Consider the following 27,789-nt stretch of genomic DNA (forward strand, 5'->3'; position numbering starts at 1 on the left):
ATCTGGTGGAAGCGTTTTTATCTATTCTGACTTAGAGGGGCTAGACACCAGATGATAAAATTGTAAGAAAACAGAAAATTGTCAAAAAACTTACATAAAATTGATATCGTTGTGTGAAACGCATTGGATCTTACTTACTGATGTATCACATCGCTTACGACACATGTATTTTTCGCGGTTATTGCGTATTTTGTCAATTCGAATTTAACTGGGTTTGTACTAATCACGTGACTTTCACCTTGTCATCTGGTATCTAGTCCCTTTAATAAATTTCTTTATTTTTCTTGACCTATCGTAATCTTGTTCTTAAATACTGAGTGAAGGAAAAATACACAACAACTAAGTTGAGTTGAGTGGAATTGCGAATATTAAATATCACTATAATTCATACACCGAAACTTCCTGTCTACAGGTGCGCGGCCGCCGCCAACAAGATCCTGACCCAGATTCCAAGCTTCTCGCTCCCCCTGACGCTCGCGACCCCTGTGGCCGTCGCCTTTATGGCGGGGGAGTTCTCTAGAGATGTACGTATTAGTATTTTGAAATGTAGTTTTAAAAAGTCCCAGTTTCAAAATAGGTTTTTACTTGACTTATGCACAAATAACTTTCCATTAGCTTGTTTCAGAATCTTGATCCCTTATCACAAACTCATATGCTCCATAGTTTATACTTACAGACGCAACTCGCTATGTCGAACTCTGTTATCCCGATGCTATTTTGGTAATGTCGAACTATTTTCAAATGTGTTTGGTTTATTAATACACTTGTTATATTTCGGTTATACCGAATTTTCGTTATCTCGAAGTATTTCCCGAGGTCCCAACGACTTCGACATAGCGAGTTTTGACTTTGTTTGGAAAGAAAACTTTAAGCTGATGCGAATAACATTTTATTCAGAAAGGCCAGATGCAGATCCAGGGATAACACTACAGAGGATTGCACCATTATAGAAATATACATGTATTAGCCATTATTTGTTTTGAGAGCGACCAAACCACATACTACATTTAGAACCTATATTTTGTTGTTCCGTGTGATAGGGGTGCACGCCCCCAAGTTTTGTCACCAAAGTTGCGCCCCCTCTTACATTTAATACCCGACCCCCTCATGGGTCCTGTTTCAATAAGATATCTTAGTCGTCAACCTTACCCTGCTTAAGAGTGTTCAGGTACACTCGAAAAGTTACGGGCAGAATCTATGCGATAAATTTCCTTACGATATTTTTTTATTGAAACGCAGTACTTAACGCGAAAAACGGAGTTACGAATAACATATAAAGGTACGATCTTAAGTCTTTCGATCGTTTTTGAAACTTAGTCCAAGTGCTTACATATGACCATGTGTCTGAGACACTTATTTCGCTGCATCCACGCCTCGCCATGTGTATAAGTATACTACATGAAGGAAGTACGTAATTTTACTTTATTACCCCCGCCAGACTTACAATGTGCGTCGGCCTAGTACATGGGGTGGGGGAGTTGGGTATCCGTCTTGTTCGGTTGTGGATACATACCGGATGTAACCCTTGTTACAGCTGCCCCTGGTTCTTTATCGTGTACTAGTGTATAACGCCTAAACGTCATTCACAGACGACGGTTAGTATTTTAGAAGCCAAAGCAGGCCTTGAAGAATACATCGATTGAGTTGAGTGTTATGTGTCTTACAACTAGATCGGGCATATTCGTATAAACCTATATTTATATTAGAATTCGTTTTATTTTCCAGGAATTATCTATCACTGATGCGTGTTACCTCCCTTTCCCGCGCTGGGAAGACGGACTGCAATATGATTGGTCGATGATTCTCGCGAGCATTCTGGGATACATCTCAATCGTCTGCTTGACGACACATATTTGGCGACAAGGAAGTGACCGCATGCAAAGAGAAGAAACGTACGATTCTGAAATGATAACTAATGACACATACTGTACATTTTTTGTACCCAAATACATAACTAAAAAGGTAAAAAATGGAGTAATCATATTTTAGTAATCATATGAAAATGTAAACGGTGATCGTGGTGGTGGTGGTGGTGGTGGTGGTTGTGATGATGGTGATGATGATGATGATGATGATGATGATGATGATGATGATGATGATGATGGTGTTTCAGAATGTTCGTACAGCCAATGTACTGCGGGGTGCTTCTAGAGCAATCGCTGGTCCTTAACAGGCGCAGAGATGAGGAGGACACGAAAGGAAGGGATGTCAAGGTCGGTGTCGCTTAAGCTTGCGTTCGACCTATTGTCCTGTGGTCGATTTCTCGACAGTACTTAAGTCTCTTATAACATGATCAAGCTAAGCTCAATTTTTTTTTCTTTTAAAATTTTGATATTAATTCTTTTTTGAAAGTTTATTGACTGTTTATTGAATTTATCTGTCTGTTAATCACGAAAAACGAAGTTTTATGTATCAACATCAGGTTAAAGTAAGAGATTTTACCAAAGAAGATAAGCTACTTAAGTAATGTTACGCTTAAGAAGTTTCGAGAAATCAGGGCAGCTGGTGGTTTCTTAGAGTGTGTCAACGTCTGCGCGCGCCAATATGACTTGACCCCGTTGTGACACAATCACGACTTAAAGTTGAAAAAAATGTCATTATTGACATGATTAAAAATTTAAGTCAATTGCAGTCCCATTCCAAGTCAAATACAGTCATTAGTAGAGTTAAGAAACAAAGTGAGATACACGTTATATCTGAAGCGAATAGAAATCTCAGTGCAATGCACCACACACGTGATACAACTTTCCTCAATTTAAACTAGTACTGAGCACCAGGCACGGCAGCTAATGGTACCATATCTCAGCCTATTTCGGTTTGATGTCGACGGGGATTGAACCCGCAACCTTCCCGCACCCGAAACGAACACTGTACCCTAGTCCATTTGGGCTGGAGTATTCAATTTCGTATGACATAATTGTAATTTAAATTGAGTATACGTAGGTTTCAGTGAGACATTTTGAGTTTGCAACCAAATACGGCTTACATTGGATCAATGTGAAATAAATGTGTTAATGAGATTTCTCAAGACTGCAACCAAATATGACTAATATTGGACCTATCTGAAAAACATTTGTTAAGGTTACAATTATGTCCTTTTAAGGCTAAAGAAACGGAACTGCCGATTCCCGAGAACCTGGAAGAATGGCAACCGGGCGAGGACGACTGGAGTCCGCTACGGACGGAGCAGACTCCCTTCATTTACCTGTGCGCTACATTGTGGCACGAGACAGAGAACGAAATGATCCAGATACTCAAATCCCTCTTCCGGTGAGTTATTTATAGAACTGCAGTTGTGGCACGAGATAAAGAATGAAATGATCCAGATACTCAAATCTCTTACAGTGAGTTATTTATAGAACTGCAGTTGTGGCACGAGATAGAGAATGAAATGATCCAGATACTCAAATCCCTCTTCCGGTGAGTTATTTATAGAACTGCAGTTGTGGCACGAGATAGAGAATGAAATGATCCAGATACTCAAATCCCTCTTCTGGTGAGTTATTTATAAAACTGCAGTTGTGGCACGAGATAGAGAATGAAATGATCCAGATACTCAAATCCCTCTTCCGGTGAGTTATTTATAGAACTGCAGTTGTGGCACGAGATAAAGAATGAAATGATCCAGACTTCCGGTGAGTTATTTATAGAACTGCAGTTGTGGCACGAGATAAAGAATGAAATGATCCAGATACTCAAATCCCTCTTCCGGTGAGTTATTTATAGAACTGCAGTTGTGGCACGAGATAAAGAATGAAATGATCCAGATACTCAAATCCCTCTTCCGGTGAGTTTTTTTATAGAACTGCAGTTGTGGCACGAGATAGAGAATGAAATGATCCAGATACTCAAATCCCTCTTCCGGTGAGTTATTTATAGAATTGCAGCTGTGGCACGTGACACATAATGAAATGATCCAGATACCCAAATCGGCAAATGATAATAACGTTAATATTTTTTCTGATCTTTTCAGCCTGATTCATTTGGTTTTCGAGAGAATGAGCGGTGTATGCCGGCGATTTTGAATTAATTCAGTTTGTCAAATTAGTCTTGTATCCATGTTTTTATTTCCTCTCAGAATGGATGACGACCAGTGCGCACGTCGGAACTTACAGTTATTCTTCGGTCTCCGGGATCCGGACTACTACGAATTTGAAGGTAAAACGTTTAACGTTTTTTTTTTCCAAAAAAAGTTTGTTACAAGTAAAATGATGTCCAAAAATGACATCAAGATAAATAAAAGTTGTCGAGCGCAACCATGATATGAAAAAGAAGCACTTGCATATTTTATGATCGTTTCTCGGACAAAAACATGACTGATATTCAACATAATTCTCGATTCAGTTGTATCTCAGCTATTGTCCCTTGCAATATCAAGAATTAAACTCATTTGAGTCTATTCTGGTATATTTCCTGCACTTGTAGAACTATTTCTGTAGAAATATACTGAGACCCAAATAGTGATGGTCAATATCTTCTTTAAAAATGAAAACCTACATCGACATATTTGTAGTAGCTTTAGGTGATCAATTTTTAACTTGTAAATTATGTTTTTCCATAAACGATGAAAGTTCTCTTTTTTTCTTACAGCTCATATTTTCTTCGACGACGCGTTCGATTACGTTGACGGTAACTCGGTAGCTAACGGTTACGTCAAACAGCTGATGAGGACTATTGACGGAGCTATAAGGTAAATAACGTAGTCCATGCTACATCGTTTCATTTTTTAGGGAACATAAACAATGATACATCATTACTTTAATTAGTTAAGGTAAGCCATCATACATCGTTACATTTATTAGCTAACGTAAGCCATGATACATCGTTACATTTATTAGGTAACATAAGTCATGATACATCGTTACAATTATTAGGTAGCATAAGCCATGAAACATTGTTACATTCATTAGCTAACGTAAGCCATGAAATATCGTTACATTTATTAGCTAACGTAAACTTTGAAATATCGTTACATTCATTAGCTAACGTAAGCCATGAAATATCGTTACATTTATTAGCTAACGTAAGCCATGAAACATTGTTACATTAAATAACTAACGTAAGCCATGAAACATTGTTACATTCATTAGCTAACGTAAGCCATGAAATATCGTTACATTTATTAGCTAACGTAAGCTTTGAAACATCGTTACATTTATTAGCTAACGTAAGCCATGAAACATTGTTACATTCATTAGCTAACGTAAGCCATGAAATATCGTTACATCGTTACATTCATTAGCTAACGTAAGCCATGATACATCGTTACATTTATTAGCTTACGTAAGCCATGAGACATTGTTACATTTATAAGCTAACGTAAGCCACGATGCATAGTTTCATGTATTAGCTAACATAAGCCATGATACATCGTTTCATGTATTAGCTAACATAAGCCACGATACATCATTTCATGTATTAGCTAACATAAGCCACGATACATCATTTCATGTATTAGCTAACATAAGCCACGATACATCATTTCATGTATTAGCTAACATAAGCCACGATACATCATTTCATGTATTAGCTAACATAAGCCACGATGCATCATTTCATGTATTAGCTAACATAGGCCACGATGCATAGTTTCATGTATTAGCTAACATAAGCCACGATACATCATTTCATGTATTAGCTAACATAAGCCATGATACATCGTTTCATGTATTAGCTAACATAGGCCACGATACATCGTTACATGTATTAGCTAACATAAGCCACGGTACATCATTTCATGTATTAGCTAACATAAGCCATGATACATCATTTCATGTATTAGCTAACATAAGCCATGATACATCATTTCATGTATTAGCTAACATAAGCCATGATACATCATTTCATGTATTAGCTAACATAAGCCATGATACATCATTTCATGTATTAGCTAACATAAGCCACGATACATCATTTCATGTATTAGCTAACATAAGCCACGATGCATAGTTTCATGTATTAGCTAACATAAGCCATGATACATCATTTCATGTATTAGCTAACATAAGCCATGATACATCATTTCATGTATTAGCTAACATAAGCCACGATGCATCATTTCATGTATTAGCTAACATAAGCCACGATGCATCATTTCATGTATTAGCTAACATAAGCCACGATACATCATTTCATGTATTAGCTAACATAAGCCACGATACATCATTTCATGTATTAGCTAACATAAGCCATGATACATCATTTCATGTATTAGCTAACATAAGCCACGATACATCATTTCATGTATTAGCTAACATAAGCCACGATACATCATTTCATGTATTAGCTAACATAAGCCACGATACATCATTTCATGTATTAGCTAACATAAGCCACGATACATCATTTCATGTATTAGCTAACATAAGCCACGATACATCATTTCATGTATTAGCTAACATAAGCCACGATGCATCATTTCATGTATTAGCTAACATAAGCCACGATGCATCATTTCATGTATTAGCTAACATAAGCCACGATACATCATTTCATGTATTAGCTAACATAAGCCACGATACATCATTTCATGTATTAGCTAACATAAGCCACGATACATCATTTCATGTATTAGCTAACATAAGCCACGATGCATCATTTCATGTATTAGCTAACATAAGCCACGATACATCATTTCATGTATTAGCTAACATAAGCCACGATACATCATTTCATGTATTAGCTAACATAAGCCACGATACATCATTTCATGTATTAGCTAACATAAGCCACGATACATCATTTCATGTATTAGCTAACATAAGCCACGATACATCATTTCATGTATTAGCTAACATAAGCCACGATACATCATTTCATGTATTAGCTAACATAAGCCACGATACATCATTTCATGTATTAGCTAACATAAGCCACGATACATCATTTCATGTATTAGCTAACATAAGCCACGATACATCATTTCATGTATTAGCTAACATAAGCCACGATACATCATTTCATGTATTAGCTAACATAAGCCACGATACATCATTTCATGTATTAGCTAACATAAGCCACGATGCATAGTTTCATGTATTAGCTAACATAAGCCACGATACATCATTTCATGTATTAGCTAACATAAGCCACGATGCATCATTTCATGTATTAGCTAACATAAGCCACGATGCATCATTTCATGTATTAGCTAACATAAGCCACGATACATCATTTCATGTATTAGCTAACATAAGCCACGATACATCATTTCATGTATTAGCTAACATAAGCCACGATACATCATTTCATGTATTAGCTAACATAAGCCACGATACATCATTTCATGTATTAGCTAACATAAGCCACGATACATCATTTCATGTATTAGCTAACATAAGCCACGATACATCATTTCATGTATTAGCTAACATAAGCCACGATACATCGTTTCATGTATTAGCTAACATAAGCCACGATACATCGTTTCATGTATTAGCTAACATAGGCCACGATACATCGTTACATTTATTAGCTTATGTAAGCCATGAGACATTTTTACATTTATTAGCTTACGTAAGCCATGAGACATTTTTACATTTATTAGCTTACGTAAGCCACGAGACATCGTTACATTTATTAGCTTATGTAAGCCATGAGACATTTTTACATTTATTAGCTAACATAAGCCACGATACATCGTTACATTTATTAGCTTATGTAAGCCATGAGACATTTTTACATTTATTAGGTTATATAAGCCATGAGACATTGTTACATTTATTAGGTTATATAAGCCATGAGACATGGTAACATTTCGTAAGCCATGCTACTTCGTTACATTTAATAGGTAACTTAAGCCATGTGGTATAATCAAGGTTTTGTCAGATGCTGAAACACATACATTTTTATATTTATATACAAAGCGCCGGAAATGGACTGCAATTAATGCTTATCGTTATTAAAAATGTGTTTTATAAGCACGTGGAGTATTGATTTATCAGCAAATGTTTGAAGGTTCACGTATATTTTACCTGTTACTAAACAGTTCCGTTCACACCTACGGAATGAAAATTCCTCCACCGTCGAAAATCGACACACCGTACGGCGGACGTTTAATATGGCGGCTTCCGGGTGGGAACAAGATGATTGCGCATCTCAAGGACAAAGCCAAGATACGTCACAGGAAACGGTGGAGTCAGGTACGACGTCCGTCCGTCTGTCCGTCTCCGTCTATCGTATATGAGACCCATCGCTTTGTCCGCCCGCCAGTTTAGTTTCTATCTAAAAAAAATTCCATATAAAATGAAAGAGGTAAAATTAATTGATTATCAAATTATCAACAGCAACCAATTAAAAGGCGAAATGAAATATATCTTATTGCACGAGGTAGTTGTTCTTGCTAAGTTCTTATATGTGACGATGCCTATAAAAAGGGGACCAAAGGTGGGAAAATCACAACGTTTTTAATTGAGCCCGAAGCCGTCTGTCTAAGGACCATTTCAGTGCAAAACAAATGACTCTTGGCGTTGCTGTGGGAATTTTTGATAAACTAAGGTATTCATGAACAAAAAGTAACAATATGGTCCTTATTGTTTTCGAATAATTTAAAAAACACTCACACATTTGAAGGAAAACAAGATAATAAATTGTCATGATTTATAAACGAAAATGTGTTGCTATGGAAACTGGTTTCTAAAACCATTCACAAAACAATTAAAAGCATTTTTGTTACAAAACTATAAAGCAATGGTATTTACTATATAATATCAGTTTACGCTAAAAAAATCGGCTATGAAATACGTTTGTAAAACCCTGTATCAAAAAGGTGTTTTGTATGACCTAAACTTACAGCTTTTATGTAGCAAGATCGTTTTATTATTATTACAAAAAAGCATGTCCACAATTGCAGGTGATGTATATGTACTACTTTCTGGCGCATAAACTCTTGTCAATGGGCGGAAGCAAGGAACGTATAAAGACAATTGCTGACAACACGTTTGTTTTGGCACTAGACGGTGATGTCGACTTCCAGCCGTCTGCGTTACGTCTCCTGATTGACCGCATGAAACGTAACGCTAACGTTGGCGCAGCTTGCGGACGAATTCACCCGATAGGATCAGGTAAATCGGCACTAGACTATAAAATATGCAAGTACCTTAGTGTGGTACCTCAAATCAGTTTAATGACGTCAACAGTATATAACAGTAACATGAATTATTTCCATTTGATTTAGTTCTAATTTTAAGAGACTAAATTTACCTCAGGTTACAGACCTAGTTCTTAGTCTAATATATCTTAAATAACGTTACCTGATTGTTCAATTGGTCACACCAGGGTGAGGAATCATTTAAAAAAAAATCAACTCGACGAAATTTTGTAGAACGTGTCGAATTGAAATTTTGGCCATGGAAAATACAAGCAATTCTAAAATATTTTACACGTGTAAAGCCGAAAATTGCATAGTTTTTAATAAGCTATTTTTTTGTCAAAATAGTTTAGAAATTCACGTCACTTACTTTAAACATCGGTTTTGACCCGTGGTGACCCATGTGAGAACCCTTTTAAAATCACGTGATTCCTTACCTTGAATATTGTGTAAGCTTTTGTCTTACATTGTCTGTACATTTAGATATACATGTGTATTTTAAAGCCAACGCTTTTAACCTTATCTGATGTCACAACCAGATATATCAGTGATGTCACATATTTCTTAAATTTCAAGGACCAATGGTTTGGTATCAAAAGTTCGAGTACGCCGTGAGCCATTGGCTGCAAAAAGCCACCGAGCACGTGCTGGGCTGTGTCCTCTGCTCCCCCGGATGTTTCTCCCTCTTCCGGGGTTCGGCGCTGATGGACGATAACGTCATGAAGCGCTACACAACACCACCAACGGAGGCCCGGCACTACGTCCAGTATGACCAAGGTGAGAGAAAATCACATTGTTTAGAAGTACTTATTTGGATCCTTGTCGCCATTATGCGTTAAATTCCCCAGAGGCGTCTAAATTGACCTGTTCGGACGAAAAATCAAAGCTTTTAAAACTAATAAATAAAACTTTATTGTCATAAGCAAAAAACTGTTTTGCATTTACGCCTGCAGCATCATGCATTTCAGACAGAATGTTTCATGAATGTTACATACTGACTGACTGTACCGCAATTGTTTCGAACACTAACATTGATATACTAAAATCGAACTCCGTTGGCTCGAACTCGTTTGGCCCGAATTCCTCGTTGGCTCGATCTAGATTTAAAGGGCCGATTTCTCTATACTGAAGATAAGCAATCCCGCTTGGCTCTAATTTTCCGATGCTCGATATATTTTGGCGGTCCCTGGGAGTTCGAGCAAAAGGGGTTCCACTGTATAATGTTTCTTCCACAGGCGAGGATCGATGGCTGTGTACACTCCTCTTACAACAGGGCTACCGAGTGGAATACTGCGCGGCGTCGGACGCCCTTACATACGCACCGGAAGGTACGTACGCCAACAGCGCCATATTTTTCATGACGGTCGGCAGGGTTTTTGAAAGTGTGTATCTAAAACATATAAGTACGTTCTATTAAGTCGTTTTGGGAATTAATTATTTAATTAAGTTAAACACAGCTTATTAACACATTCAAAGCATAGTTACCTGTATATGAATAGCTCTGTAATATATGTACCATTGATGTAATTTGATAAGCATTTATGCGGTTTTCCATATATTTTTCAAAATGTGTACATATGAAGATATTTTAACTTTATCTTAAGGTTTCTACGAGTTTTACAACCAGCGTCGCCGATGGACGCCCTCCACCATGGCCAACATCCTTGACCTTCTACTCGACTTCCGGAACGTAACCAAGCGAAACAACGACATCTCTATGCTCTATGTTATGTACCAGATGCTCCTGATGATATCCTCCATCCTCACACCGGGAACTATTTTTCTCATGGTCCTAGGTATGACGTCATCATTAATGTGTCGTCAGTGTGTGTATACCACGTGAAAAATTGCGTCATAAATGCTACGTCGGAAGGCAATATTTTGCTTTGAATGAAAACTTTAAACAAAGATAACTTCACTATTTCTTCACCCTTTTAAGTGAAACATAGCGCAGTCTACAATTCAGAGCCCCACCTCCGGTCTTTGACCAGAGTTTGATTGAGAATTTAGTTTCTTAAAACACTTCGACAAACCTTTTTACAATACGGCCTTTTGACGGAACACTGTCAATACACTATTTTGAAAACAGGTTTGTCGAAAGGTTTGATGAAACTAATCACCTTATCAAACTTCGGTAATAAAACGAAGGATACATGACGTAATTTATCACGTGGTGTACACACACACACTGTATTATAACGTGATGGCTACCTTTCTCATGGTCTTAGATATGACGTCATCATAATTGCATCGTTAGTAAGAAGTCATCGTTACGTCACAATATCATATCGATTGTATCTGCCATGTACCAGATGATCCTAGATCCCAGATGATAGTCTGTTCAATCCTAACACCAGAAACTACCTTCCTCATGGCCCTAGGTATGACGTCATCATGAATATATCGTCATAAGAAGTCACCATTACATCACAATATCATAACAATTTTGGGCCATGATATACCAGAGGGTTCTAATGGTCTCCTCGACCCCACGCCGGAACCATATTCCTTACGGCAATAGCCTGCATAGGTATAATGTCCTAATTTCATAAACTTAAACTACATAAAGCATCGTATGACGTAATCAAACTTTACGTCATGTACTAGATGCTCCTAATGTTGTCATCCTCTCTCACGTTAGGAATCATCTTTCTCTTGGTTATTCATGAACTTCAGATTTATTACGTCTGCACCATGGTTATTACATTATAGAATCGACTATCTGCTTTACACCATTTTAACACTAGTAACTGATGTGCCTAATGGTTCCCTACATAATTACGCCGAGATTCATGTTTCTCACCATCATTGTCATAAGCATGACTTTATCGTGACGTCACATCAACGTCTAATACATCTATGAAATACATTTTATGCAGTCATAGAAATGTCATATCGATTAGCGATGGTATGTTTAAGTGATTTTGATATTATATAATATATTTTCATCATAACGTATCGTATGGAATTCTCATAGTAGCATGTAGCCTTACATCGAACAAATAAGGCAGCGTGTTGGTTGTATGTAACCTTTTAGGGGCCATAAACATGGCTTATCTGCAGTTGTCCTGAACTTGGCAGTGACGCTGAATCTGGCTCCCATTTACTGTGTTTAATTAAAAAAATACAGCTGTCCCTTTAATGGGCCCTGGTGCTGAACCTGGTTTCCGTTGCTGCATTTATTGAAAAGAATCACACACCATGAAATTGCATTATGTATGACAATCTAATGGTATTTTTTTAACCTTTTAGGGGCCATAAATATGGCTTACCCGCAGCTGTCCCTTTACTGGGCTCTGGTGCTGAATCTGGTCCCCGTTGCAGTGTTTATTCTGCTATGTTACGTGGCAAAGTCTGATACACAGGTAATCTCCATGTTTATTTCAACAAAATTATTTGCAATTTAAGTAAATAATGATAGAATTTAACTAGATATTTGTATCAAAGAATTTCTGTAAAACGAAATTATATTTGGGGCCATGGTCAATATACCCCTAACCCTTATCCTAAGATATGTCTCCTTGATTCCATTCAGTCTACTGGTGCCATCGAAGGAATGCTGGGCTTGTGTTAATTGTATAATGACATTGTATAAAAATCTAAAATGGAATCTCCAATTTCTGTTTTCAGCTGGCGTATGCGGCCATTTTATCCACTATCTACTCGCTCGTGATGATGTTGGTGATTGTGGGGCTTATCAAACAGGCGGCGGACAATGGCTTCTGCTCTGTGACAACCGTATTCTTGCTCTTTGTGGCTGGAGTGTTCGTTATATCAGCGTTCATTCACCCTCAGGTAAGTACTGGCGGGGCAATTATAGGAGTGACGTCATACTTTGACGTCAGCTTTTAACATAAAAATAACGACGCGTCCCTTTTAGTAGATTGAACATAGATTGGTTTCGGATTAGTTTTATGACATTTGCCGGGCTAACGCTCCAAGTTGCTAATGTGGCCCAGACTATGGAATGCATCAGTCTAGCCAAACAATAGTGCAATGCATGAACACGAGTCGTGTAATCCTCAAAAAGGATGGTATGTGATCTTAAGGGTTTGTCTTCATTCTCCAGGTGTTTGTTTTTTGTAAGTAACAAACTTCATGAGTTAATAAGTGCACCTATTAGGGATTGAACCTTCGACCTCTTTACTCTGCAAGCGGAACCAATATGGCAAACCCAGTTATATGGCAATTCCGCAATGTCCTTCCTGTTAAGACTGCCACGAAAAGTTCAACATACTTATTTTGAATTTAAAGCATTTTTTATGTTTCGCAAAATTTAAAGTTTAGTTGTATGTAACCTTCAGGAGTTTTGGTGCATTCTCCACGGTTTCCTATATTTCCTGGCAATCCCATCAATGTCCATGCTGCTCATGTTATACTCCATTGGCAACCTGCATGTGGTCTCGTGGGGAACGCGAGAAACACCAAAGCCCGCCCAAGGTAAGGTTTGAACTTCCGGTTAATTTTCGTGTCGGAAGAGTCTCAATTAAATCGGTGTAAATTTTGCACAAGCTGAAATATTTGATACATATAGCTAATGGAAACATTTATCATTGCTGTAGAGGAAAAAAACCTATAAATGTTATATCTACATATGTGTCTGAAGTTTGGGGTTTCATTAAAGTAATATTCACATCGAGAGAATGCATACACAATTTAAATCTATATTTGGGCTGCAACACGTTTAACCTTGAGTTGAATGACTGTTAAGCGCATTGCTATTTTAGAGCTTTACAAAGAACGATTTGAAGTGCAACACAGTCGTTACTCCTTTTATTTTACATGGAGTTACTACGCTCTGGTGCTGATCCATAGGATTGTAAATTAAGTTCCAACAGTTGCATAAACCCTAGTCTACGTAAATTTCCTGTTTTATTTTTTTATTTAATTTCATTTCTAATCAACGACATCATTTATGTAGCCCAGAAGCCGGGGGAGGCTAGTAAACCGGTGGAGAAAAAGGGTGCGGTCGCCGAATGGTTGGAGAAAATCGGTATTGCGGATAAGGAGGGGAAATCGGGATACAGATTTAGCTTCGGAAATCTTTTCCGGTGAGTTTCGCTACTTTTCGTTAAATTCCGTATTGTTTATGCATTGATCTATTACTATCATACATTACACATTGTACTTAATTTCAATTCTTCTTCGGCTACATTTTAATTTTAAGATGTTATTTTTATCTTCCGCTCAATTCCGCTCAATTTCAAACGAATGGCTTTTGTCGTTCTAAATTTCAATGTCCGACTTTGACTGAAATACATTAATTTCTGGTACCATTAATGGTTTAAATGACATATTCATTGAAAAGCATTAAGTTAGGGATGGCAACGAGTACTCGAGTACCAAATCACTACTTGAATACTCGGAAAAAATATAGTTCTTTATGAATTTCACCAAATACACGATTGACAGACGTAAGTATCAGATCTGGCGCGTTTCCAAGAATACAATTTACGATCCCTCTTATCATGTATGACTAATGAGCCAACGTTTTTTTATCAGTGAAAAATTTTCATAAAAGAAACCCATTTCTGAATTTTTCAGGTGCGTCTGTTGTCCCACAGACACCGGTGATACAGGAGACATGAAACTCAGCGCCATCTTGGATCGCCTAGACGAACTCGAGGCTAAAATCGTTGATCCTCCTGGAAGTCACGTGACTGGAATGGATTTCCGAGGCGAGAAAGAGGTTGACAACAAAACATTTTCGGAAGTCTCGGATATGTTCGAAGGTGCTAAGGATAGAGGTACATTTACATGTATATACATTCCCGGAATTCTTTATATTCTATTAATAGCTCACAGGTTTAAATTCGCATGGATTAAAGTGCGATTGTCTATGCTAGTTGTATGATAATGCTATGATAATTTCAATGTCGTAAGAACGACGAATAATTATAGACAATATATTCATATAATCAATCTACTCGTTTCCTGCCAATAGATGAAAATAGTGGCGGCGAAAATGGCAATAATGAAGACGGTAATAAAACGATATTTAAATTGTTGCTTTGTGGTCTGTCATGCATTTCTTTTCGACTGTTTGATTGTAATCAATGTACAATATACATGTAACATCTTGGTATATTTTCATAAGACTTATATATACATGTACCCTGGACAATGTGAAAATGAAATAAAATGAAATTAGCATATATTTATAGGCATGCATCAATTACAATTATTATTATTGATTTTGCGAAATCATACTTGTACGGGTACGTGTACGTTTGAACTAGTTTTGGGGTGCTACGTCGTCCACGTAGTCTATGTCGTCCACGTGCGGTCACTTTGTAGAAGTTTAGAGCATGTAATCGGTATGCAGGACACAATGATGGAGAATCCGTGGTCGAGTGGTAAAACACTTGACTGTCAATTCAGGGGTCGCAGGTTCGATTCCCAACCGCATCACTAAACGAATACTTATCGTATTCCGGGAGGGACGTTGCGTGTGACGTTGCTATACACTGGTGCACGTTACTGAACCAGGGTAGCTCTAATTAGGGTTACATTCTCTCTGTGCACTAAGCTATATTAAACAACAGCTACCTCCAGCCGGCCAATCATAGGCCTGCAAAAGTGTTTGATAAATCTCACACACAACTGTTTTTCTGTTGGATATTTCAACTGGTAAATCTCGTGCAAATCGTGCACCTACTGATGTTACATGGACGTTCTTAATACTACAGAGATGTTTGTTTCCTGTGCTTTCCTCACATTTTTCTCATACAAATGTATGGTATCGGACTGAGAAACAAGCAATACACTTTCTGTTGTCTAAGTCGGATAGATCACGAGTAGCCGTTTAATATGAAATTATCAACTCGCTACGCTCGCTGATAAATTCCATATCAAACGGCTACTCGTGGTCTATCCTATACAAATATCAAATGATTAACAATCTTATCGGAGCACTCGCAGAATAGCAAGGCCATTATGTGGCCACACAGGTCAATGATGATAAGTATCATCGATTAAGGTCAACTGTAATTTTATCATTAAAGCGTGTATCGGCGGGCCTACTGGTAGACGTAGCCTGAAAGATTCGCAAATAAATTTTAAAGCTACAATCTCACATTGACAGTTTTGACATTTTTTTTTAGTTTTATCTCAAAAAACGCTAGTAACGCTTTAAAGCATAAAACTTCAATTTTAGAACGAAAATATTAAAGACTGCCATCTGATATTTTTCTCCACTGTTATATCACTGGTTTCCAGAAATTTAAGCAAAGATTGATTCATTCCAAGACTATATAAAGTTGTCAAACCGGTCAATCTGTGAGAGAGCAGCTTTAAGAGGTAATATGTTTTAAGAAGCTACACGTACAAGTAATGTTTCACAGTCTCTCGATTATCTAAATAATAAACTATATTGTAAAGCATGATTAAAACTGCATATTGTATTGTTGTGTAGACATTATATCATTCATATTTATATAATTAACATAGGTCAATAGTATACTAAACACCTCAAAATATGTTAAGGACCACATAAAGAAACAGATAGAATTTAGTTGTATATGAACTAATTCGTTTCATTTAATTAAGCACATACAAAGTTAATTATAGCACGTGTAAACCATTGATTAGAATAAAATCATATTGAGGCCATCGACCAACCAATTGTTAAGTGGCCCATCAAAATCGAATGATTTCGTCCATGTGGGTGGGGTCGTAGTAAACGTGTATCTTGTCGCGCAACCACTAATAACCTTAAAATAAAATGATATTTGTATGTGCATATCACTCATTCGAGTAGCAATACGCCCATTTCACTTAAATCTGTTGCAAACACATAAGTGTTTAAATGTTTACTATGGTTCAAGGCACCTCATCGTCAACTAGACCGATTGCATTGCAAAACCAATGCGTTTAAAACGTGAACAGTACGTCGCTAAAATCTTTCGAGCGACTCCAAACACATGTCCGAACATGTTGCATTCAAAATGTATACAAAAAGACACTTACACATTTGAAACATCCGGACCTAACGTAAAAGCTATTTTGTTGGAGCTTTTTTTGTCAACTTAAAATATCCTGTGTAACTTCGTTTGGACGTAGAAGGCATTTCCGGACTTCATTTCAGCAACCCAGTCATATCTCGTTCCCTATCTCCTAGTGGTCTACAAAGCAGGGATTGCTCGCGTAATCCATAGCTACCAAAGAAAGACCGCCAGCAGTGCCATACTCAAGGATACGCAAATCGCGATGCTTTATTCCTTTTTCGCCAAACCAGTTACCTCCCATTTAAGTTAGACGGCAACCCATAGATGAAATGGGCCCGCCCACATCAAAGGGAAAAAACACACGCAATGCTTTTGTTTTTTATAGTAAAATTAGGTCGAGTTTACCGTGTTTTTCCGCCAAAGGTGAACCCACATCATGTCTTACAGCGCATCTATCATTACAGAACGAATCAATTTTAAACGAATTTCTGCAGTTTTAATGACCCCCCGCCCAACTTTACGTGTTTGTATGGTTTATTTTTTTCATAAACAGTTTTAATGAACAGTTTAAAATGTCTTTTACTCACGCGCATATGGTCGAAATCATTGCATTTGGGCACGCTTCGCTCTAATACGCTGTTAGTTTCCTTTTTCTTGTATAAATGATATTTTTAATTGTAAACTTAAACTCCATATGCACCAATTTTATTGAAATATTTGACTGCCTTTGACACCATATAGGACATACCTATGACAAGATGTGGTCCTTTACTTATTGCGAGAATATATTAGAATCACATAACATAATTACTAACCTTTATAACATAAAAGTATATATAATTGTTTTAATGTATGATTATCTTTTTGAAGCACGTGCATGTTACAATATCTATATTATTCATTTCCCCTCTACCCTCCCTACTTTCTCCCAACCCAAATCGGATGTGACGTCATGACACTCGGATTTGACGTCATAAGTGAACCCTTTGTTTGAAGACGACGCAGGTGGCCCAAAGATGAATCGCAGTTGGCTCGAGGACGCAGACTTTAAAAAGAGCGCACAGGAGTACATTAAACCGGATGAGACGAAATTCTGGGTCGAGTTAATCGCCTCGTATTTGTTTCCTTTGGAAGAAGACAAGAAACAACAGGCTAAAACAAAGGAAGAGCTGCTTGAGCTTAGGTAAATACTATGACGTCATACCTGTTTTGAAATGCAATGATCAGATAACGTCAATTGACATTTCTTCATAAAAGATTGACGTCATATCTGTCCAACTTAAAATAACGCAATTTAAAGATAAAACAAGTGTAAAACTCAACTTATTTTCGATATGACGTCATATCTGTTTCGAAATGCAATGATAAGATGACGTCAGTTGAATTCTTCACAAAAGATATAGAGGATATTTGTTTATTTCAGTGTAAGATCGTATTTTATTTCACGAGTGTCATAAAAAAACATATTTTCACGAGTGGCGAAGCCACGAGTGAAAATGTAGTTTTTTTATGATCACGAGTGAAATTAAATACGATCTTACACTGAAATAAACAAATTTTCTGTTTCTTTTATGCTTATTTTCGGAGTTTTATTTATTTTTTTATTTATTTCTGAATTACCCCCTTTTTTGAAAAGGGTAAGCTTTACGCCGCTACCCGTGGGGCGCCCCTCATGCATACTTATAGCTGTCAACTTTTCTACTTTCGGTTTGCTGAGAAATAGTTATCTGCTATTCATTCTTATAGCTCAATATTCGCTCGTTTTTTATTGCAAAGCCTTATGAACAGTAAACAATGAAGTATTATTAGTGCACATATGTTCCAAAAATAATGAAAACACTTTTTATTTTAAGATGGACATGAAAACATAACCAAATTACTACGCCGCTATTTAAAGAATAAAAATGTGGAAGGTCAAATGTGTTAGCAAAACAAATGTGGATACTCATTGGATTTTAACCATTTTTCTTAGTTTAAGACTGCATGTACGCGTGTTTTTATAGTAAGTTAATATTCAGTCATCTTACGTACTGTCAGAGACCAGTCTGTTTCGCTTTAAAATGTTTATTTTCCAGATAAGGGTAAATGCCACGCTAGTTTTTGACACATTTTGAGGTGTGGGTGGGGTAAAAAATATCGGATCTATCTGTAAATTTTTGTTTGAATTCTCCAGGAAGCTCAATATACGTACTCCAATGGTTAACAGTTCAAAATACATTTGAACGATGATATAAAATTTTATTTATGTTCGAACAGTTGTTTTTGTCTGTAATTTGTTTGGTATGAAAGCAAATGTTCGAACATTCAGCTTCAAAGATCAGTAAAATGTTTGATAAACGGGATAACCGGTAATAAACGGTAAGTTGTTAATTTCCAATTATATATTTATCTAAATTTATAAAACATTTCTTTTATATTTTTTTAACATTTTTTGACATAATTTATTGAAGTCCAGTAGGCAAGTACATGTAACAACAAAGGAATTTAAAGTAGTTCTGAAAGTTGATATTTTCACTCCTTATTTTGCAGTGAAAATATCAAATTGATATTTTCACTGTTGTTATTTCACTGGTTAAACCCCATATTTCATCGAAAAGCATGAAAGAATGACGTCATATCTGTTCATTGAAAGAATAACGCAATATCGAGCTAAAACAAGTGTAAAACTAAACTTATTTTCAACATGACGTCATATCTGTTTCGAAATGCAATATTTAGATGGCGTCAGTTGACATTTCCTTATAAAAGATTGGCGTCATATAGGTTCGACTTAAAATTACACAATTTCAAGATCAAATTTGTGTTAAACTAAAACTAAAACAAGTTAACATAGATGAACGGAAAGACCACCTTTCGTTGACAGGCGTTTACATTTTAGTTTAACCAAATTTAAAAAGGTTCGTTGTTTTATTCATACTTCTTTTACTTTCATTCAAATACCAAGACCGCTTTCTCTGAACAGGAATACGGTGTGCCTATTTTTCCTGCTGGTGAACGCCCTATTCGTCACAATTGTGTTCTCCCTCCAACAAGTGAACTCGGACAGTGGCGGTTCCATTGCTATTGAGCTTCCTTGCGCGGATGGCGCAAAAGGGGAGGCTATCGAGCCCATCAGCATTGCATTTACTGCGGTCTTCGGTGTACTATTGGTAAGTTAACTGACAAAAGTGTCCCTAATTAAACCGTAAACGCGCACAGTGGCGGGCCCATCGTAAATGAGCTCCCCGTGCGCAGATGCGTATGAAAGGACGTCGATGGGCCATCAGCGTAAATATTTACCGCGGATAACATATGAAGTTAGTGAAATATGTCCTTTTTAATCCTTTATGCCAAGAGTGCGATATCATTTTTAACCACTGAATTTATCTTCGGTGCCGCTCTGTAGGTGGTCGCAAAGCATGAATAAAATCAATTGTATTGTATGGTCTCGTTTTTTTAAATCGTCTCCGTGGCCTAGTCGTTAAGGCACCGCATACGGGGCGGGAGGTTGTGGGTTCGATCCCGGGCCGCGTCACACCGAAAGACGTGAAAAGTTGGTACAAGTACCTCCCTTGGTTGGCGCTCGGCAATTAAAGGGTAGTGCTTGGAAAAGTGGTATACTCAGTATTGGTTTAACCCAAATTGTACCCCGTGTATCGGTGCTTTACAAGAGGTCTCTTCGCAAAGAGTTAGGGTATCGCACCCGGATCTCTTGTATCTCACTCTGGTTCTTTAAGTCTTCCAATGTTTGGATTTGACTGGGAATTGCTGTCGTTTCTATTTCATGTCACGTATGGCATTTTAACACAATTTCAGTAGTGATGGCGGCACGGCGGGGTCAAGCCATAATGCAGCCAATGTGGCGGGCAGACCATGATAAACTCAAATAAACAAATGGTCTCGTTTTGTCATAAATTTCATACAGCTGGTACTTGGTATAATGCAGAATTATAAGGATAGTCCTAGTTATACACATCGTCGGATACTCCCGATACACTATTGTTATTATTCGCTGTGTATCATAGGCGATTGTCCTAGGAAAATCTCGTAATCATGAATAATAAATGAGTGAGTTTCATTGGTTCCGCAAAGTACCAGATTCTTTCTCGTAGAAATCTTTTTCGCCAGAACTGAACCGGGTCCGTATTTTCAGTACGATAATTTTAGACAGCAGTCAAGACCACTCGCCTATGGAGGCTACTAATACTTTATGGTTATTGAAGAAAATTTTATAATAACATGCGAATTAATTGGAATAAGAGTTATCTCCCTGCCAAATGCATAATCATTAAAACGAGATTTTGTCAGACAATTGTCCAACGGTATTTATGAAGTATAACGGAATAAAGTCCCTTGGCTGCCGACAATGTGTTATATACTTTATCATGTTGTAGTCGTAATCAATTTCCAGTATATTCCCACCTGAAGTGACAACTGAAAACAATCCTGGTAAAACCCGTTCAAACATTTATATAACTGATTTATATTTCCTTTAGCTCATCCAGTTCCTGTGTATGTGCGTACATCGGATGTCGACATTCCTCCAAATACTTTCCATCACGGAGGTGAATGTCCGCTCACCCCGCCAGGTCTCCTCCGATGAAAGGGAGATCACCGTGGAAAAGGGGCTGCAACTCGTAAAGAACATGCAGGTGCGTGTGGTAGAATGGATAACCGTTCTTAGCATGTGTTGGTATGTGGCAAGACGCGTAAACATATCGGAAGATGAAAGTTTTGTAAGAAAATAAAATCGTAGACCAGATGATTTTTGAAGAATTTATGATGTATTACATTAAAATGGAATACATTTCAAAGGTTTTACTATACTTTTGTTTAACTTTTAATGACCGGTCATATTTTCAAAGAATGAAATGATCAAAACCTTGCTGTCACGCCGTCGTCACTATCATTAAAATTATATCGTGACGTTCACTTCATTCCATTACGTCGTAAAACGTGTATTTTGGATCTGATTTAAATGAGTTTGTGCCGTCGTCGGATTCGTCGTAGTCATGCAACGTTAATATTATTGTTCTGATCTCTGGTACCGCTCAAGATATCAACAGTAAATATGGTACAAGTCTATACAGTGCCATCATTTAAAATCCTTGTTGCTTACATTGCTCATCAGGCTCTTAAAGACGACGACGTCAAGTCAATGGCATCTGTGGACGCCAGTGTGGCGGAAGGAGAACAGCGTGACGCCGAAGAGACTGACGTCGTCGGCCAGAATGACGGCACGGACCCCCGGAAAAACCTCTGGGCAAAACTTGCCCGCCGACGACGAGAGCAGCAGTATAGTACGCTGAGCAACAATTTCATGCGAAACTTCAAGTAAGTTTCTCTTTTTCAAATTAGTTTCTGTTTATCAAGTAAGTCTCTTCAAAGAAGATTATTGTTTTCAAGCCAATCTCTAGTCTGTCAAGTTAGTCTCGTGTATTTATTGTGTGTTTCTTTGTATACGCCCTTTCATAGAATGGGTGTCGTTATGTATGTTGCACGATCAATAACTTTTGAAGCATTTGTCCAGTCATCACCAATTTTGGCCAGAATCTGTATGCGCATATGATCTCGGACAAGTTCGATAACCAGTAACATTTTGAGTCATCCGGGAGTTAGCTCCCTTTAATTATAGAAATTACCTAAAACGGGTCTTGTTTAAGTTTTATTCGTTTTACATCTGTATTTGTAGGGATTATGTTTGTCGCAAAAAACACATTAAAGGTTTTTGCTGTTTAACTCTTTTTGTACCAACACCCTTTTATAGAAACTTTTCAAATGTTTAAATTACCAAAATCAAATCGCTCAAAGTGCAGAAAAATAGTGCATTGCCTATCGCCACAGAAGCTTTAAAAACCCCAGAGCATCAGGGCTGGTAAAAACATCAAGAAAAAACGTGTTTAAGAGTACCGGGACTACTTACAGTAAGAGTAAAATAAACTTAGCAGAGGGTACGAGTGTTTGCGGTTTCGAGCCAAACCTGGGGAACGTTCTCTTTGCATCAATATAAAGGCCATCAGGACTAGTTTTTACCCCGGAAACTGACTCAAACGTGATTCATACCTGTTTGTAAAGTAGCTGTCTTTTCAAACGAGATAGCGTACGTAAGATATTAAGAAGACAATTTACTTTAACTGAACAAGAATCACTGTGTTTATTCCGCATTGAATACAACATTTTTTTAACTCTATATCGACGTTTCGGTCTAGAAGTCTTTGAACTTACTTATGGGAACTTTAAAATTACCAAATCAAAGCGCTCAAGGCGCAACTGGGTTAGAAACTTATCTATTGAACGCAATGTTTTAAAATAAAACTCTTAACAATAGTGCTCGCAAGAATTGCTAGAAAAAATCGTGTTTAAGAGTGCCGAACCTCCATGCATATATACGACCAGTAAGGGTTAAATAAACTCAACAAGGGGTACGAGTGTTTGCGGGTTCGAGCAAACCCGGAGAACGTTGTCTTTGCATCTATATAAAGGCCATCAGTACTAGTTTTTACCCAGGCCACGGACTCAATCATGACTCTTACCAGTTTGTAGAGAAGTTGTCTTTTCAATCGAGCTAGAGTACATAAGATATTAAGAAGACAATTTACTTTCACTAAACAAAAATAACTGTATTTATTTCGCATGGATTACACGTCAATAACGTTTAATTAAAGGATTTGAACTTAAATAAATCAGAAAACTACAGCGGCACATGGAAGACACGGAAATGAGTTCCAACATGAACCTGACCGCCGGAAATACCCTCCGCGTGCCAGCTTTCTCTTTTTCACCAACGGAAGAGGACGTCACGGAGAGGAAGACCGTCAGACGGAAGTTCAATCGATTTGACTGGAAGAGCGTCTCCACCATTGTTCAGATGTCCAAGGATCCGAGGTACTTTTAAGATTGTTAAGACGAACTTGTTTAACGATTATTCTGGCTGATTTCTTTTGCCAATGTCATTAGTATAAAGGGTGATGGGACGTAATGGGCGAGTGATCGTTGAGGTCGGTTGTTGGCGTACTATTGATAAGATGCTAATACATTAATTGTGCTTTCCCCCTGTCATTTCAGACTAGAAAAAAGTCCGTTTTCGCGGTCACGTGACCAACTGACTTTAAATATACATCACGTGGTCTTTTATCCTTATAATCTAAAATTTACACAGCACCTTGTTCAGTGTGTGTATACCACGTGATAAATTACGTCATATATGCTACGTCGGAAGACATCTTTTTGCTTAAATCGAAGACTTAAATCAAAGATAACTTTTATTTTACTACACCATTTTAAATAAAACAAAGATCAGTATACGCCGCTTAAAGAGCTCCACCTTTGTTTTATTACCGAAGTTTGATAAGGTGATAAGTTTCATCAAACACTTCAACAAACCTGTTTTGACAGTGCTCCGTCAGACGGCCGTATTGTCGAAGTGTTTTGCAAAACTAAAATCTCAATCAAACATGACGTGTAATATGTGTTTAAAGTCTTTTTTCGAGGCAAAATATTGCCGTCTGACGTAGCATTTATGACGCAATTTATCACATGGTTTACACACACTTTTGTTATTGGACCCATTTCTATGGAAGTGACAGGACAAATTCTCATGTTATTTTTGTTTGAAGTGACTCTTAAACAAAACAGAAGAATGGATAACAATGGATAACAGTTGTCCCCATCAAAAAATGTTCTATTATATATTATGGCGGCTGACAAAATATATCTGATCGATTAACAAGTGTTACATTTTCAGAATCAAGCAGTCCATTTTGAAGCGCGGTAACGTCGTGGCCAAACGCTGGCAGAGAGCCGCTCTTCGTGCAAAGATTCAGAACGCAAGGGACTCGGCGGAAAGGGGTGCCACCGGAAACGAGGCGACGGACGGCGCAGACGGTGGCGGCTATGCGGTTCCCCGCAAGGTGACGATTGCGGATATTGCGCAGCTGGCGGTCGTCGACAATGAAAGCAATGCTCCATCGGAGACGGAGTCCGAGGGTGAAGTTATACAGCAAACGACTTTTTAACGCGTTCCTTTATCGGGGCATATTTCAAACTTTTGTCTAACTTACAGGCCAAAAAAAAGTGTCATTTAAATTGCTTAAATGTATTTCATAAAAACAGTTAGCATTTCCGTCCTATACTTTTAGTTCTATCACTCTTCCAGAGCGTATTCTTTAGTTGGCAGCACTTGCTTTTAAGCGTAACTGTGTATGTGATGTGTATTATTCCAATTTTAATACTATAGAAAATACAATTTTTTTAAGGAAGATTCTTTGCAACCATTTTGTCCGAGATAGAGGCAAGGATAAGATATTAACCTCTAATTATACACATGTTACTATAAATAGTAACATTTTACTACAGAAATTCATTCCTGCAAGAATTATTATCGTCTCCGCCGTTATTCCTTCCACTGGGGGCAATTATCAACCAAAAGCCATGGTAAACCATGTATTTACCTACAACATAATTTATGCTTTGCAAAATTGCAGTCTTCTGCTCGGAACTTCTATCAACGTGTACCGGGGCTGACATGAAATTGAACAAACTTTTGAACGTTGTTTATGTTGTTGTTGTTGTTGTTGTTATTGTTGTTGTCAAATGTGATATATCTAGATTGTTCTTCAAGTATTCAATGTATTGCATGTGTATATGGCTGTTTTGAAGTTGATTCGTTAATGCTTATTTAAAAAAGTTTTAACAAGATGTTTACATATTTTCGTGACATTTTCTTGTATTAAGGAAATAAGTGGAATTTTAGATGCTCGGTGATCCCATATTATTTCGGTACAAGTTGAAAGGGTTTTCCAGGTATAGAAATAATGTGTAAAAATATGCCGAAAATAATATTACAAACTTGAAATATTCGAAATAGAATATGCCATTTCAGATTTCACTTGAAAAAGTACTTGGCTAGTATTCAATATTAGTCTTAATTAGATCTAAGAACGGTGTAGCTAATCGGATTTCTTGTTATAAATAACTTGCCAATAAAGTGAATGAAGTCAATGATGTATGACCATAAGATTGACTTAAGTGGAATATTGAATACAACCACTGGGACGTATTCATAAAGCAGCTTAAGAAATTTCCCAACTGATGTAAATTTCCTCAAAAAAGTAATGGTCAAATTGAAAGAAAAATATAAATATAAGTGTTTTTAACATAAAATTATCGGGTTTTCCATTTTAATCAATGAACATATTGTGAAATTATTCAGTTTTTATATAGTATGACCAATGATATATTTAAATTAGGAAAGGGAATTAAGTTAGGAAATGACTTAAGATGTTTTATGAAAGGCCAGCACATTTGTTTGCAAATGGAGATATGAAAAATGAAACAGTTATAAGTTATTCTTTATTAAATATCTCAAATCGGAATTGCAAAGGATTGACACAGTTGAAACATAAGATGTATAAAGCTTCTGTAGAATTTGAGACTGTGAATAATATATCATTGCCGTTGATTTTTGTTATGTATACGTCCAAATTATTTATTGTTTACTAGACGTTTATTTATTCAGATTGTACAATTATGATTGCTCACAATGTATGTATACACTCATAAAATAAGCTTAAAGCGGCACCCTCACAGATTGACCGTTTTGACTTGGTTTTTTTGTTGTTGTTTTTTTGTCGTTGAATAAACTAATTTCTTTAGCGTAAATGTCTGGTAACCAGAGATATAAGACTGCTGACAAAAGCTCATATCGCACTTTTCATATTTACGTTCGAAAATTTATGTTTTATGGCTAAAAGCGTTACTAACACTATAAGAAAAATGACTTTTTTCGGCATAAAACGAATATTTTGAACGTAAATAAGAAAAGTGCGATCTGATCTTTTCACAGGAGTCCTTTATTAATGGTCTTCAGACATCCACGCAAAACATGGGTTATTCCAGGCCAAAAAATAAAAGGTTGTCAAAACGGTGAATCTGTGAGAGTGCAGCTTTCAAGGATATCATGGCAATAACAGTTGTTTATATTTCTCATATCATATTTTATACATATTTCATTTATATATTATCGTGTTTTTGTATTATTATATTGTCTGATCTATTCACATACATATTATTATATTATATTTTCATACATTTACAATAGTAAATATACCCAAATAAAGAACACAAAACTGCTTCGTTGACCGTTGTTTTATTCGGCAAGAATTTGACATGATTTATATAAATGCCACATTTTAGCGAAGTAATAAACTGAATTGTTCAGATTAAAGATGCACTCTTACTCCAAAATAAGATTTACCACAATTAATACAATTGTTTTGATTTATCAAAAAGTATGAATACATGTCGAAAACAATGGTTCTTATGAAGGATACCGAGTATAATTTGAAAGAAATGTGCAGAAAAAAATAGCATTTCTACCTTTTGGGACTTAAAGTAGATCACAGTAAATCTTTTAGCATTCACCAACCATTTTTTTTTTTGCGTTTTCAGCTATTACATTCACGGTTACAATATTTTTATCAGTAATTAATATTTTCATTATGCATTATTCAGTAAGTAGTTAAAGGTGTATCACTAAAACAATTGTTTGATATACATGTGTATGTATTGATTTTTAATAAGAGTGTCTCTTTAAAACTACAAAATCAGAATTTGTTATTGTAAATGTCGTCCGGCATATTGATCACTGAATGTGATTGAAGTTTTCTATAACTTGCAGTTCCATACAGTATATCAATCAAATAGCATTATGTTAATCTTTGTTAACATAAATATAAGTATTTTTTTGATTATATTTTATCAACATAGAAATATTTA

At 36.8% G+C, this 27,789-nt stretch overlaps 1 protein-coding gene across 1 annotated transcript; it reads left to right on the plus strand.

The window, feature by feature from the left end:
* Positions 1 to 435: 435 nt before the first annotated feature.
* Positions 436 to 25,183, plus strand: LOC128241407 (chitin synthase chs-2-like). The gene is made up of 23 exons (XM_052958322.1): positions 436 to 524; positions 1,726 to 1,892; positions 2,114 to 2,219; positions 3,104 to 3,270; positions 4,079 to 4,158; positions 4,591 to 4,690; positions 7,988 to 8,141; positions 8,852 to 9,062; positions 9,665 to 9,865; positions 10,324 to 10,416; positions 10,693 to 10,884; positions 12,341 to 12,453; positions 12,719 to 12,883; positions 13,393 to 13,528; positions 14,010 to 14,139; positions 14,633 to 14,835; positions 18,013 to 18,217; positions 19,997 to 20,183; positions 21,510 to 21,665; positions 22,145 to 22,347; positions 23,701 to 23,898; positions 24,758 to 24,839; positions 24,879 to 25,183. Exons 1-23 carry the CDS (start codon positions 501 to 503, stop codon positions 25,026 to 25,028), a joined length of 3,423 nt encoding a protein of 1,140 aa, XP_052814282.1. The 5' UTR covers positions 436 to 500; the 3' UTR covers positions 25,029 to 25,183.
* Positions 25,184 to 27,789: the final 2,606 nt, after the last annotated feature.

The sequence above is a fragment of the Mya arenaria genome, chromosome 7 (genome assembly GCF_026914265.1).
Source record: "Mya arenaria isolate MELC-2E11 chromosome 7, ASM2691426v1".
NCBI lineage: Eukaryota > Metazoa > Mollusca > Bivalvia > Myida > Myidae > Mya > Mya arenaria.